The 13,412-nt window shown below is 51.8% G+C and overlaps 4 protein-coding genes across 4 annotated transcripts; 1 reads left to right on the plus strand and 3 right to left on the minus strand.

The window, feature by feature from the left end:
- The first annotated feature begins 968 nt into the window (after positions 1 to 968).
- On the plus strand, positions 969 to 6,737 carry P174DRAFT_511298 (putative ABC transporter). Its single transcript, XM_024831779.1, has 14 exons — positions 969 to 1,914; positions 1,965 to 3,094; positions 3,147 to 3,269; positions 3,316 to 3,414; positions 3,471 to 3,595; positions 3,647 to 4,412; positions 4,468 to 4,545; positions 4,597 to 5,158; positions 5,208 to 5,459; positions 5,507 to 5,796; positions 5,868 to 5,949; positions 5,991 to 6,320; positions 6,388 to 6,432; positions 6,488 to 6,737. The coding sequence occupies exons 1-14, from the start codon at positions 1,387 to 1,389 to the stop codon at positions 6,614 to 6,616; spliced, it is 4,539 nt and encodes a 1,512-aa protein (XP_024684164.1). The 5' UTR covers positions 969 to 1,386; the 3' UTR covers positions 6,617 to 6,737.
- P174DRAFT_440148 (uncharacterized protein) lies at positions 6,675 to 8,899 on the minus strand. The gene is made up of 3 exons (XM_024826989.1): positions 8,064 to 8,899; positions 7,469 to 7,974; positions 6,675 to 7,388 (listed from the first exon to the last, which is right to left on the minus strand). Exons 1-3 carry the CDS (start codon positions 8,660 to 8,662, stop codon positions 6,859 to 6,861), a joined length of 1,635 nt encoding a protein of 544 aa, XP_024684165.1. The 5' UTR covers positions 8,663 to 8,899; the 3' UTR covers positions 6,675 to 6,858.
- A 219-nt stretch (positions 8,900 to 9,118) lies between these two features.
- Positions 9,119 to 11,314, minus strand: gmdA (putative general amidase GmdA). Its single transcript, XM_024826990.1, has 5 exons — positions 10,864 to 11,314; positions 9,981 to 10,814; positions 9,874 to 9,921; positions 9,404 to 9,818; positions 9,119 to 9,342 (listed from the first exon to the last, which is right to left on the minus strand). Exons 1-5 carry the CDS (start codon positions 11,131 to 11,133, stop codon positions 9,218 to 9,220), a joined length of 1,692 nt encoding a protein of 563 aa, XP_024684166.1. The 5' UTR covers positions 11,134 to 11,314; the 3' UTR covers positions 9,119 to 9,217.
- Positions 11,315 to 12,012: 698 nt separating this feature from the next.
- alkB (oxidoreductase, 2OG-Fe(II) oxygenase family) lies at positions 12,013 to 13,279 on the minus strand (the record flags this gene model as incomplete). Its single annotated transcript, XM_024830726.1, has 3 exons — positions 12,013 to 12,522; positions 12,606 to 12,923; positions 13,003 to 13,279. 3 exons carry the CDS (start codon positions 13,277 to 13,279, stop codon positions 12,119 to 12,121), a joined length of 999 nt encoding a protein of 332 aa, XP_024684167.1. The 3' UTR covers positions 12,013 to 12,118.
- Positions 13,280 to 13,412: the final 133 nt, after the last annotated feature.

Consider the following 13,412-nt stretch of genomic DNA (forward strand, 5'->3'; position numbering starts at 1 on the left):
GATGGAAGGTCAACAAGACCTTCAGAACCGGAAATCCTCCGTAAGGGGTGAAGAAGAGGAAGATAAGAGAAAGAAAGGAGGGATGGAAAATTCTTCGAGGGACCATGTGCATGGCTGGGTAGTTTTAAGGGACGTGGCAGGCCCAGCCATGTTGATTTCCTTGTGAAGTATCGACTGTCGGTGGCTGGGCTGTTGGACAGACAGCATCGTGTTTCCTCCGCACGGGAAGAGATAGTATAGATAGCCTGGCCCTAATTCGTTGGACAAGCCGATCATGATTGGGTTGAGGGTACTTAAGCTGTCGGGCTAGTTGTTAGGCTGACCAGGTACCAAGTACTTCGGGCCCAGGCTTCCCAGCCTCCGCATTTATCGAGGGCCACAGCCTTACAGGACTGACAATTGGCAGAGGCACGTAACTCATATTGAGGACCAGGTTTTTTCTATCAAGGAAGATTGATGCTGTTGAAGGGTCTTCTTGCTCACAGGAAGATACGAGGATAATGTCCTTTTTTAAAGGCATCATGCTTGGCTTGAATCCACGCAATGTTGGCAGATACACTGCGCTAACTGCAGGCCCAGTCTGGGAATTTCTTTTCCTTCATGACGTGTTTGAAAGCTGAAGAATATCTTGAGCTGCCAAATGACCTGAATGTCTTACAGAAGAAAAGGCGATGCGATATTATATACGTCGTACTATACCAAAACATGGAGAAGGGAAGACTGGTGTGTATAGAGCTTTTTCCTTTTAGGGAACATCCTCTACGTCACTAACTACTCTTATCGGTTCGGTTCGATCACCAGCCCAATGCACTTCTGTAAGATGACCCGATTTCTCGACAACCGTCTGATTCAGCTTGAATTGCATAGTTATTCTGAATTGTTCACACGTCTTGGCTAATGGTTATCGGAATGCTCGGGTCTATCCAGATCGCAAGTGATGATCTCATGGTGATCCTCTGGCCCATCCCATCGTGAACACGCGCACCTGACTGGACAAATCCCTGGATCAGAACACTGCATCGATGGGAAACACAATACAATCGGACAGTCGGCTATTGTGTTTTCCGATATGATGCTCGCATCGGCATGAATCCAGTTGTCGGACTTCTGGCTGGATCATGCCGAGCTCGCGCTTCTCACCAATAGTGATGTGACGCTGAGCTTATTGATCTACCTGATATTCACAAAAATATGCTCGGCCAAAACAGATTAGACATCCGGGGAAGACATTGCATTGGAAAGTCCCTGACGTAATTTGTTTTCTTCTCATCCCTACGGCTGTCTTGTCGCCCGTATTCGATATCTCTAGGCCTTTTCTACGCTTCCTCTATTCCTTCAACATTCAAGTCGGTTATCATACATGTAATCTAATCTGCAGTCTGCATCATGGACGCTGAGCGCGCCGTAGAGCATCGAAAGGAGGTGGAGGCTCCCCCGCAAGGGCAATCTTCTCATGACATTGCGAATCCTGCAGCTTCCCCAGCAGTTTCCGGTTCCGACACTGAAGACTCTTCTTCAGTCGACGATGAACCATCGACTGCATTCGAGGATGTCAGTTCCAAGCCCACTCGTGATGGACAGTACGGTGACGACCAAATCAACCGTGTCCTCTCCCGTCGACAGACCAGCCATAGCGAAGAAGGCCCTGAGGATATGGCTCAGATTGCGAAGCTGATGTCTCACATGTTTGGCAAGGAAAGGAAATCAGTTTCTGACGAGGAGAAAACTCGACATGCTGGTGTCATATGGAAGGGCTTGACAGTGAAAGGGGCTGGCCTGGGAGCTGCGTTGCAGCCTACCAACTCTGATATCTTTCTTGCCGTGCCTAGACTCATCAAAGGCCTTTTGACAAGAGGCAGGAAAGGAATTGGCGCTGGCCATCACCCGTTGCGGACCATACTCGATGACTTCACCGTCTGTGTTCCTTTGTAATTTTGATCAATATGCTGGCTGACTGTGTTCAGGGCTGCGTGAAACCAAGTGAGATGCTCCTGGTCCTTGGACGGCCAGGTTCTGGATGCTCGACTTTTCTGAAGGTGATTGGCAATCAGAGGGCAGGATATAAAAGCATTAAAGGAGATGTACGCTATGGAGGCGCAGATGCCGAACTCATGGCCGACAAATACCGCTCCGAAGGTACAGTTGCTATTATTCATACTGCAAGCATACTGTCGCTGATTAAATCTGCAGTGTCCTATAACCCCGAAGATGATCTCCATTATGCAACCCTGACCGTCCGGGATACTCTGTTGTTTGCTCTTAAAACTCGCACACCAGACAAAGATTCGCGCATTCCGGGGGAAAGCCGAAAGGACTATCAAAACACATTTCTCTCTGCCATTGCCAAATTGTTCTGGATTGAACATGCGCTGGGCACCAAAGTCGGCAACGAGCTCATCCGCGGTATCTCAGGAGGAGAGAAAAAACGTGTATCCATCGCCGAGGCCATGATTACCAAGGCCAGTACACAATGTTGGGACAATTCGACCAAAGGCCTTGATGCCAGTACCGCCCTGGAATATGTACAGAGTCTGAGAACTCTTACCGACATGGCGAACGTATCCACGCTTGTAGCCCTCTACCAAGCCTCTGAGAATCTTTATAACTTGTTTGACAAGGTCATGTTGATCGAAGAGGGCAAGTGCGCATACTATGGAAGCGCCAAACAGGCAAAGGCATATTTCGAACGCCTAGGGTTTGAATGTCCCCCGCGGTGGACCACCCCGGACTTCTTGACCTCGGTCAGCGATCCACACGCGCGGCGTGTCAAAAGTGGATGGGAAGATCGAGTCCCGAGATCTGGTGAGGACTTTCAGAGAGTGTATCGCAAGAGTGATACCTACAGGGCTGCCCTGCAGGAGATTGACGAGTTCGAGAAAGAGTTGGAGACACAGGAGCACGAACGTGAACAGGCGAGGCAGGAAATGCCGAAGAAGAACTACACCATCCCCTTCCATGATCAGGTCATCGTTCTAACTCGTCGGCAATTTCTGATCATGTACGGCGACAAACAGACCTTGGTGGGAAAATGGTGCATCTTGGTCTTCCAAGCTTTGATTGTAGGAAGTTTATTCTACAATCTCCCGCCCACAAGGTTCGTCGATCTGTCCACTGAAGAATGATTTTCAGGCTGACCCATGTCCTAGCGGTGGTGTATTCACCCGAGGAGGCGTCATGTTCTTCATTCTCCTCTTCAACGCTTTACTCGCGATGGCAGAACTTACAGCGTCTTTCGAAAGTCGACCGATCATGCTGAAACACAAAAGCTTGTATGCCTATCTCATGCAGAACACAGTACAAAACTGACTCTTTCAGCTCCTTCTACCGCCCATCCGCCTATGCTCTAGCCCAGGTGGTTGTTGACGTTCCATTGGTCTTCGTCCAGGCCACTCTTTTTGAGTTGATTGTATACTTGTATGCATCTTGTCAGGCTTCGACTCATGCACTTTGACGCTAACTGCTTGTCCAAGCATGGCAAATCTCTCGCGGACGCCGTCCCAATTCTTTATCCAGTTCCTGTTCGTCTTCATTCTCACAATGACAATGTATTCATTCTTTCGAGCTCTCGGGGCGTTGTCTGCTTCTCTTGACGTCGGTACGTGCCAACCGTGCTTTCCTCGACGAAACCTTCTTGCTAATTGAGCAGCTACTCGCCTTACCGGAGTTTCCTTACAAGCACTGGTCGTCTATACAGGTAGGATGAAGTTCTCTCCAAATGGAACCCTTTCTCACGTCGCTCTAGGTTATCTCATCCCGCCATGGAAGATGCATCCGTGGTTCAAATGGCTGATCTGGATAAATCCCGTTCAATATGCGTTTGAAGCTATCATGGCCAATGAGTTCTACAATCTCGACATTCAGTGCGTAAGGCCAAATATTGTACCGGAAGGTCCCAATGCGCAACCGGGTCACCAAAGCTGTGCGGTCCAGGGAAGCACTCGGAACCAGCTAGTTGTCCAAGGCTCGAGTTACATCAAGACTGCTTTCACATACAGCCGGTCTCATCTATGGCGAAACTTTGGCATCATCATCGCGTGGTTCATTTTCTTCGTTGCCTTGACGATGCTTGGTACGGAGTTGCAGCAACCCAACAAAGGCGGCAGCTCAGTTACAACGTTTAAGAGGAACGAAGCACCAAAGGATGTTGAGGAAGCAGTGAAAAATAAAGAACTTCCGGAGGATGTAGAATCGGGACAGAAAGAGAATGCTGTCAATGCTGATTCCGAGAAGACCCAATCCGGAGAGCCTGGGGGTGAAGTCAAAGACATTGCTCAGAGCACGTCTATCTTCACTTGGCAAGATGTCAACTACACCATCCCGTATGAGGGCGGGCAAAGGAAGCTTCTGCAGGACGTACACGGATATGTTAAACCCGGCCGCCTTACTGCCTTGATGGGGGCTTCTGGAGCAGGGTCAGTCATGCCCACCATCATTTTGAAACCAAGTAGCTAACACAGGCCATTACAGGAAAACGACTCTGCTGAATACTTTGGCACAGCGGATCAATTTTGGCGTCGTCACTGGTACCTTCTTAGTAGATGGAAAGTAGGTCTTACTGCCACGGTTCGCATCCATGGACGTCACTTACAAGTTTAGGCCACTTCCCAGGAGTTTCCAAAGAGCAACTGGCTTTGCTGAACAGATGGATATTCATGAGCCCACCGCAACTGTTCGGGAGTCTCTCCGTTTCTCTGCGCTTCTGCGGCAGCCCAAAGAAGTCCCTATTCAGGAGAAGTACGATTATTGCGAGAAGATCATCGACCTACTTGAGATGCGTCCAATTGCCAGTGCAACTGTGGGCTCTGGAGGGGTGGGCCTGAACCCAGAACAACGCAAGCGGCTTACCATTGCAGTAGAGCTGGCAAGTAAGCCTGAACTTCTACTCTTTCTCGATGAACCTACAAGTGGCCTCGACTCGCTTGCCGCGTTCAACATTGTCCGGTTCCTTCGACGGCTTGCGGACGCTGGACAAGCGATTCTGTGCACGATTCACCAGCCATCTGCGGTCCTATTTGAAGAGTTTGATGACCTCCTGCTGTTGCAAAGTGGAGGCAGGGTTGTGTACAATGGAGAGCTGGGACAGGACTCGAAGACTCTCATCGAGTATTTCGAGTCGAACGGTGCTAAGAAGTGTCCGCCTCATGCGAATCCTGCGGAAGTACGTCTTGATCCTCGTCTGCTTAAGCTTAGACTGACAAATTTCCCAGTATATGCTCGAGGTCATCGGCGCCGGCAATCCGGACTATAAGGGGAAGGACTGGGGAGATGTCTGGACCCAGTCTCCTCAATGCAAACAACTGGCCGAAGAGATTGACAAAATCATCGGCTCCCGCCGCAATCGCGAAATCAGGCAGAACAAAGACGACGACCGGGAATACGCCATGCCCATCTGGACCCAGATCGTGGCTGTCACCAAGCGGGCGTTCGTCGCATACTGGAGATCCCCACAGTATACTCTCGTGAGTGTGTAGTTTCGTCATCGGAGAGTTGAAGCTAACAGCAACAGGGCAAATTCCTTCTTCATGTCTTCACTGGACTCTTCAACACGTTTACCTTCTGGCATCTGGGAAATAGCTACATCGACATGCAATCGCGGCTCTTCTCGATCTTCATGACTCTCACCATCTCGCCGCCCCTGATCCAGCAGCTCCAGCCCAGGTTCCTGCACTTCCGGAACCTCTACGAATCACGCGAGGCCAACTCGAAGATCTATTCATGGACCGCGATGGTCACCAGCGCCATCCTCCCCGAGCTGCCCTACTCCGTCGTCGCAGGATCCATCTACTTCAACTGCTGGTAAGCTCACCCGCAGTCTCACCCCCTTTCAACCAAGCTCTAGCCGTCTCACAACCACTAACACAAACCAGGTACTGGGGCATATGGTACCCCCGCGACTCCTTCAGCTCCGGCTACACCTGGATGCTGCTTATGGTCTTCGAGCTCTACTACGTCAGCTTCGGCCAGTTCATCGCCGCCTTTTCCCCAACGAGCTCTTCGCCTCACTCCTCGTCCCCTGCTTCTTCACCTTCGTCGTCGCCTTCTGCGGCGTCGTCGTCCCCTACGTCGCCCTCCCCCACTTCTGGCAGTCCTGGATGTACTGGCTCACCCCCTTCAACTACCTCCTCGATGGCTTCCTCGGCGTCCTCACCCATAACATCCCCGTCCGCTGCGTCAGCAGGGAGATGACCCAGTTCTCGCCCCCACCTGGCGAGTCCTGCCAGAGCTACGCCGGCGCCTTTGCGAAACAGGCTGGCGGGTACGTCGAAGACGCGGCGGGCGGCCTATGCTCGTATTGTCCGTATTCCATCGGTGATGCATTTGTACGTTCTCCCCTCCTTCCCCCCTCTTCATACATGATCTTACACCAGAACTAACATTCCCATTCAGGCGGCGAGTTTCAACGTCTTCTACTCGCATAAGTGGCGTGCCTACGTAAGTGTCTCCGACTATTGTTGCAGCACGCGAATGAAACAACTGACAAAAGCAGGGGATCTTCTGGGCTTTCACCATGTTTAATTTCGCGGCGGTCTACTTCTTCTCCTGGCTTTATCTTCATGGCGTGGGGGATTTGAAGCGGTGGATTAGTGCGCGGAAGGCGAAGAAGAGTGTACAGTGATAGTACTACCGGAGGCAATAACCTTTTTGCTCGGTGGAGTGATTTTTGCTCGGTCATGGTTATGTATTATGATTAGATATTCAATGATTGCAGACTTCCTTGCGAGAATTCAAGATGAAGTATATATCGTTCCAGTATTTGTACAGTTAGATAAGAGTTCCAGCGTGCATTCGCCATTGCATATATCTCCTGATTGCCTACATGGCTGAGATGGCGGCGCCTACCCGGTCTGATAAGATCAACTACGCCCCAGAGCTAGGCGGCGGTCCAGACGGACTAGCCAAGTTCGAAACCGCAAGGGACTGGTGACTGTGCGGATGAGTCCACGTATTCGTCGGAGCGGCAGACGGATTCGCTGCCGAAGCGTGGCCGCCATCTGCACCATTCATTAATCGAGGACGCTTGGCTTGCGGGCCTGCTTGGGGACTCCGGAGATAAGGCGAGGTGTTCTGGCTGGATGGGGCCGAGGCGCCGCCGGTATGCGAGGACGACTGGTCCGGGCTTGAGGCAAGCGCGGGGCCAGGAGCGGGCTGCAGGGCTCGCGACCTGGGGTGTGCAGACGGAGGTGCAGACGCTGGCGCAGAGGCAGGCGGCTCCTCTGTCGCGCGGGGTTTGGTGTCCGCGCTGCTGCGATCATCGAGCGGAGGATTGCCATACCCGACGCCGATGCGGCCCATGGTCTTGTCGTGCATCACAACCCGCTTCCACTTCGCAACAACGCTATCGTAGTCCCACCGAGGCGAACCGGGGCTGATCTGGCTTTCCTTGGCGTCTAGCTCCCGCGCAACAGCGGGTGGGAGGGGTAGGGTGTCCGGGGGAAGAGGGCGAATTCGCGGGGCCATTGGCAGGAACCCAGCTTCTCGACCTGTGCGCGCAGCTGGTTGGCTTCCTGCTGGACGCGAGCGAGCTGCTCGTCCAATATTTTCCGTTTCTCCACCTCACGGGCGAACGCGCGGGTGATCTCAAGATGCCACGCCTCTAGTCGCGTCTCCGGTGGCAGCGAGGCCCAGTGTTTGAATGCCAGCTCGAGATGCCTCAGGCTCATATCTTCATGTTGCTGTGCGCTGCGACTGATCATGTTAGCGTCCAGGCCGAGCGCGGGCCGACCGGGAGAGTTGTTCGCAGATTGCGCGGACAGCTGATCGGATTGCCACTGGTCAATCTTCGCTCGAATCGCCTGTCGTACAATATCAAGGTGTTCTACCCCAGGGGGCTTCAGTGGGAAAGATGACGGTGACGGGAACGGATTGGTAGAGAAGAGACTGGGAGGTGGGGGCAGTAGGTGAAGACAGAGCGAGGGGAATGTCTCCGACTGAATATCGAAATCGAACGGCGAAAGCCGAGGTCGCATCCGGGAACTACTGTGCGCATTATTGTTAGCAAGGTCTTGTTCGGTTTTCCGGCACATTCTTCAAGTCGCAAGGACCGAGTAACGACGGGCACGCACGTTGCAGCTTTGATATTATCCAAAACCTCTCGCAGAGCCAACTCCAACGCCCTCATTGTATCTGGATCCTTGGCGCTGGCACCCCTACTCGCATAGTCCGGAAGATGCATCACCCCCGTTCGAGGCTGCGAGGCCGCGAACCGCGAACCCTCCGGTGTCTGACCCGGATTAGGAATATCATTGATGACACCGGTCGCATGCCACGTAGGCGTGTTAAACATCATCCTGATCGCACCCTCGCGCGGCTTCGCGCCGTGTTCCCCGCCTGCAAAATGCTCCGACGGGCCCTTGCCCATGGCCCGTTCAGGAGTATCCCGTTTGCCGGAGGATGTGCGGGCCTGCCGTCTGGTGATGCCGCTTCGAATGCGCCGAATCTCCTCAACATCGTGGATTCCGTCGGGCTTTTTCTTGAAGAGAAATTGGTCCAGGTGTCGGCCGAGTGACGATGACGTGAAGGCCTGATGACAGTACTGGCATTTTCGATCCTTGACGGAAGCAGGATTCTTGGATTGGCCGGCCGATTGGGACTGGTTGTCATCGCCTCCACCAGGAGAATTTTCTGGGGTGTCGTTCGGATGAGAGGGTGTGGTTTCTGCCATTGTTTCACAAAATTCAAGTTGCTGGCGAACGTGGAGTCGCGGTGACACCAGAAACGCGTTGACCAGCTCGCATCCGAGGGAAGCTCTGCAGCTCAATGCATGAAAGAGAAGGCTCCACGCTTGTGCGTCACAGCTGGAACAATGAAGAGTGGGGCCTGAGGTTGGAAGTGAGGGACGTAATAGAGCTGCAAGTGATGGAAGAAAAAGGAAAGATGGCTGAGCTGGAACGAGGAAGAGAAAAACAAAGAAGAAGCAAGGAAGAGAGGAAGAAGTGAGAGAATGTGAACGTGACGATCGACAAGCGCCAAGCTTTGCGGTGGGGAACGTCGAGTCCGCGTCTTTTGCTCCGAGGTTGACATACATAAAGAGACGATTAGATAGAACATGAGGATATCTCTTATGTGACAATGCTTTTTCCTAGTCTACTGCTACAGTGGCTCAAGAGCGAATGGATACGTGATGTTATGGCTGCGATTTATGATGCTACCTCCGCGTCCAATATCAATAAGAGCAACCAGCTGGCCGCACATCAATCGAGTAAACTAGAAACTAGCCCTATTGTGATGCCTCTTTGACCTTTTCGCCGATATACTCAGCTAGTGTCAGCATTTTCTCCTCCTGGAATCGTCGTCCGACGATCTGAAGCCCGGCTGGCGCCCCATGGTAGATGTCGGCATCATCTGAGAAGGATTAGCAATCATCTCACAAAAAGTATCTGGTGAACCAAGATGATGAGCTCACAATCTCCATAAGTTAGCCTATCCACCTCGCTCAAGAAGTCAGTTCGTGGTTGAGAGACGTCAATTGTTTTGTCTGCGCGAGTCACCGGGAAGACGACACTCGTGTAGTCCAGCAGGTTCACGAATGATGAATAACTAACATGACGATATTTCTGAGGAATCACGGCCGCGTGTGGTGCACACGGACAGATGAGTCCGTCCACCGGCCGTCCGGTGCCTGTCAGTTCAGCGGTACTATTCCAGTATTCCATGTAGAGCTTCTGGTATTCTCGCTTCTTGACATTCAACGCTGCAACTTCCAGAGCTGTCTTGTGGGTGAATTTTGTGTCAACTATGATCTGTGGAGCAGGTTCTTCTCCAGATAAACCAAAGTGATACTCGATATCTGCTCCGCCGTCGGAGGTGAAAGCTTGATTCTGTCGTAGTCAGTATACTTAGAGCCCAAGAAAAGAGGACAACGGAGGAACATACGGCCAAGTCGATTGCGATACTGTGTGATGGAGGTTTCCATTCAATGACCTAATATCCATCTCTATCAGCTTGCCATACGCCATACGCCATTGCTATAACTCCCATACCGTGTGGCCGAGCTTTTTCAGCACCTCCTCGACGGTCGTCATAGCCCGTGCAATAGGAGGATGAGGCTTGACTATCCCGTCGTCGCGCATAACAGCAAAAGCAAGTTTGGAGGGATCGGCTGCTGACTGCTTCAGCAGAGCCCCGACCTCTCGTTCAATATCTTCGCGCCAGGGTACCTCGAGCACCAGGGGATCATGGAACCAGGGCTCTTGGCTGAGCACAGCCTTGAAAAGCAGTTTCAGAGAGCGCGCTGTTGCTGCAAGCGGGCCAATAACGGATAGGATGGTATTCTGGCCGTCCATGGAGTTTGCCGCACCCTCGTAAGGTACCCTACCGGACGAGGGACGTATACCGTAGAGGCCATTAAACACAGCTGGAATACGGACGCTACCGCCAATATCGGTGCCAAACCCTCCAGGAGACCCTCTCAGGGCAATAAGCGCGCCTTCCCCGCCCGAGCTTCCTCCACACGAGACGAGTCGGTTCTGCGGATTAGTGGTATATTTGATGATATGGTTGACTGTTTCTCCTGCCATCAGAGTCGCAGGCACACTTGTCTTGCAGTACAGCACAGCTCCGAGGTTGCGAAGCTCCCTGACAAGCTCGCTTTCAAACAAGCCTCTCCTTGGATCTTCCTTTTTGCCCTGGAACGTACCGATCCAGCCGACATATCCCATCGTCGTCTCCACGCCTCGCACATGAAACTGGTCCTTCAGACTGACCGGGAGACCGTGAAGAGGCCCAATAGGCTTCTTATGCTCTGCAAAGTAGGCATCGAGCCTTTTGGCGTCTTCAATAGCTGCCTCGAAGAATACTTCATGCAGACAGTTCACCTGGACACTATCAACAAACGGCATACAGTATAGTTGCTAGCAGACGTACAAGCTGGTGCGCCAGAGCAGCCCTATGGCAAAATGCTTCCGTTACCTCCACAGCAGTCCAGTTACCAGAGGTTGTCTGCTTCGCGATGTCCACGGCATCGTTTCCGGTAATCTCTAGTTCGCGAGGACTCAAGAACTGCTCAATGTAACCAGTAACATCCCGTAGTTCGGATGGTGATGGGATCGGAGTCTGAATCCTCCACTTGGCGGGAATGGCATCTAGGATGGACTGACGTTTGGCATCAGCCAAGGACCTCCAGTCTGCAGTCATTGTGACTTAACAGCTCGGTTTGCTAAAATGTATGGGATATAATTGAGGAGTGGAGTAGGAAGGGATAACTCGTCCGGTAGGGAATGTCCACCTTAAATCGGCTACGGGCAGCAGTTGGAGAATGGGGTCGTCTTCCTTATCTTAGATATCAGGAACTTCAAATCTTTTCCGATTAGGCAGGTCGAGAGACATGCCCTGGACTGAGATACCATGAAGATAACCGAGGCCGTGGATGATTATGCGGGATCTCGTACGATGCGATATGCAGTCGCAGCGGGGAACGCGGGGCAGCGTTATCTATCCAGTAACGTCTGAGATGCAACTCGTATTCTGCTTCCCCCACAAGATATACAGTTGGAGAACCATCGGATGTGAGTCTATGGAGTAGTTGGAGTCCTACGGTACATATTCAGCATTGAGGAAACTCAGTAATGTTGATAGTAAGTAGGCTAGTACCTAGGCCTGGCGAACCTCTGTCCTTTCCCGCAATGGGTATTGGAACAACTGAATTGTCGAACTTCAAGAAGATACTGTTCAAAGAACGGTCTTGACCCCCAGCATAGTATTAACTGTTCAATCTATTCTTTGAATGTCTCGAGCTTCTGCGTTGCCCGTTTCGTAGGGGCCTGCTACAATAATCCCCCAATCACTGGTTTCCTGTATCAGATCCCACTTGGCTTGTAAGCTCACAAGCAGGAATATAATCCAATCCCATGATCCAATAACAGTGCACACCACACTGAGCTGGAGTGGCTGACAAATCGTCATTTGTGCCCAGCCGGAAGGGATAATGGTGTGGATACATGGTGGTCTTTTGTACGTCAAACCGGACGGTAGATTCTCCTGGCTGACAGGATGGTCTATCCAGTTGCGACAGATGACCAGCCTTGCCCTCGCTGGAGCACATGACGCTCGTCTCTGACTGGCATATAGCCTATAGACATAGACCCGAGAGGGATATCATGGAATTTGATACCCCTGACCGTCAACCATGAGACTCAGTGGCAGACATTTGTCGGACGTTCAAATTTACTCGCTTGCCGGCCATCCAGCCCCTCCACTTGCCAAATGCTGTCTTATCAGGTGTCTCGGATGTACAGCATGGCCAATCAGCCAACCAATCCGGGCAAGTGCCAGGGACAATTTTCGGTACTGCGTGCCATGCAAAGCGAGAGGTGCCATCCATGTACACTGCGTCCCCCGAGCGAAGACGGATGACCTCACAATCAGTCCCATCATCATGGCTGATCAGGAAGAGGCCATCGCAGCCAAAACTGATGCTGATTAAGCCCACATCGCACTCCTCACTGACATCCCGATGAGGGCTCAGAGTGTCGCCAGGGGAATAAACATTCAATATGGCCGCCTCTGCTTTTGTTTGAGGAAAAGCTGCGTGCAGCAGATTGGCAATGTCAGCAGGGAATGCAGGCGGGGTCCCGAAGGATATTCTTTAGCAGTCCAGTCATATTGACCGCCAAGGGTCACCCAGCGCAGCTTCTTGGTGAGCATTTGCTGAACTGTAATCGGCTTATGGACCTGCGGATCTCTGGGAAATAAGACGCTGGACGAGTCGTCTTCAAAGAAAGATACAATCTGTGGTACTGTGGAGCCATCTTCAGGTGGGGACACGGCCGTGTCGGTTTGACTTTCAGCTTGACCAGGGTAGGTGACATGGTAATGCAGGTGAAGGTTGGTCCGATGCTCCGGATTTGACAGATCTCGATGGAACAATCGAGAGAGTAACTCTACTTGAACGGCAGAAGGGAATATGGAAGGAACCATTTGCAAACCTACCACATGTTAGGAGTCGATTGCTCTGCTTCTTGGTTGCGCTCGCTTTCAAGGAGACCAGGGCTGTGATATGCTAACCAGAGACGGATCTGTGTGTATAGACAGGTATAGCTTCAGGAAGAGAGTCCTCATGTTCTCCGGCAAATTGTTTGAAAACCGGGCGAAGGCCATGACTCGATACCCAATGCGACAGAGATATATTGTCGGGAAGATTGTTGGGATTTAGAGCCTTTAGGTCAATTATTGTCCCATCAGTATTGATCTCAGAAAGCGTGGCCTTTTGAAGAGACTTGTAGCGTTGCCGAATGGCCTCAGGAGGGCGCTCATGAGCATTGAGCTCTTTGATATGAGGCATGGTATTGTGCGAACTGCGGGGATAAGCTTTAGAAGTATAGAAGCCGAGTCAATGTCAATTCAGTGATCGCCAAGGTGAAGGCTATCTCGCGATGCTTATCACTTTGAAAGCAGAATTCGTCCCACAATAGCTA

The sequence above is a fragment of the Aspergillus novofumigatus genome (assembly GCF_002847465.1).
Source record: "Aspergillus novofumigatus IBT 16806 chromosome Unknown P174scaffold_3, whole genome shotgun sequence".
In the NCBI taxonomy this organism is placed as follows: Eukaryota; Fungi; Ascomycota; class Eurotiomycetes; order Eurotiales; family Aspergillaceae; genus Aspergillus; species Aspergillus novofumigatus.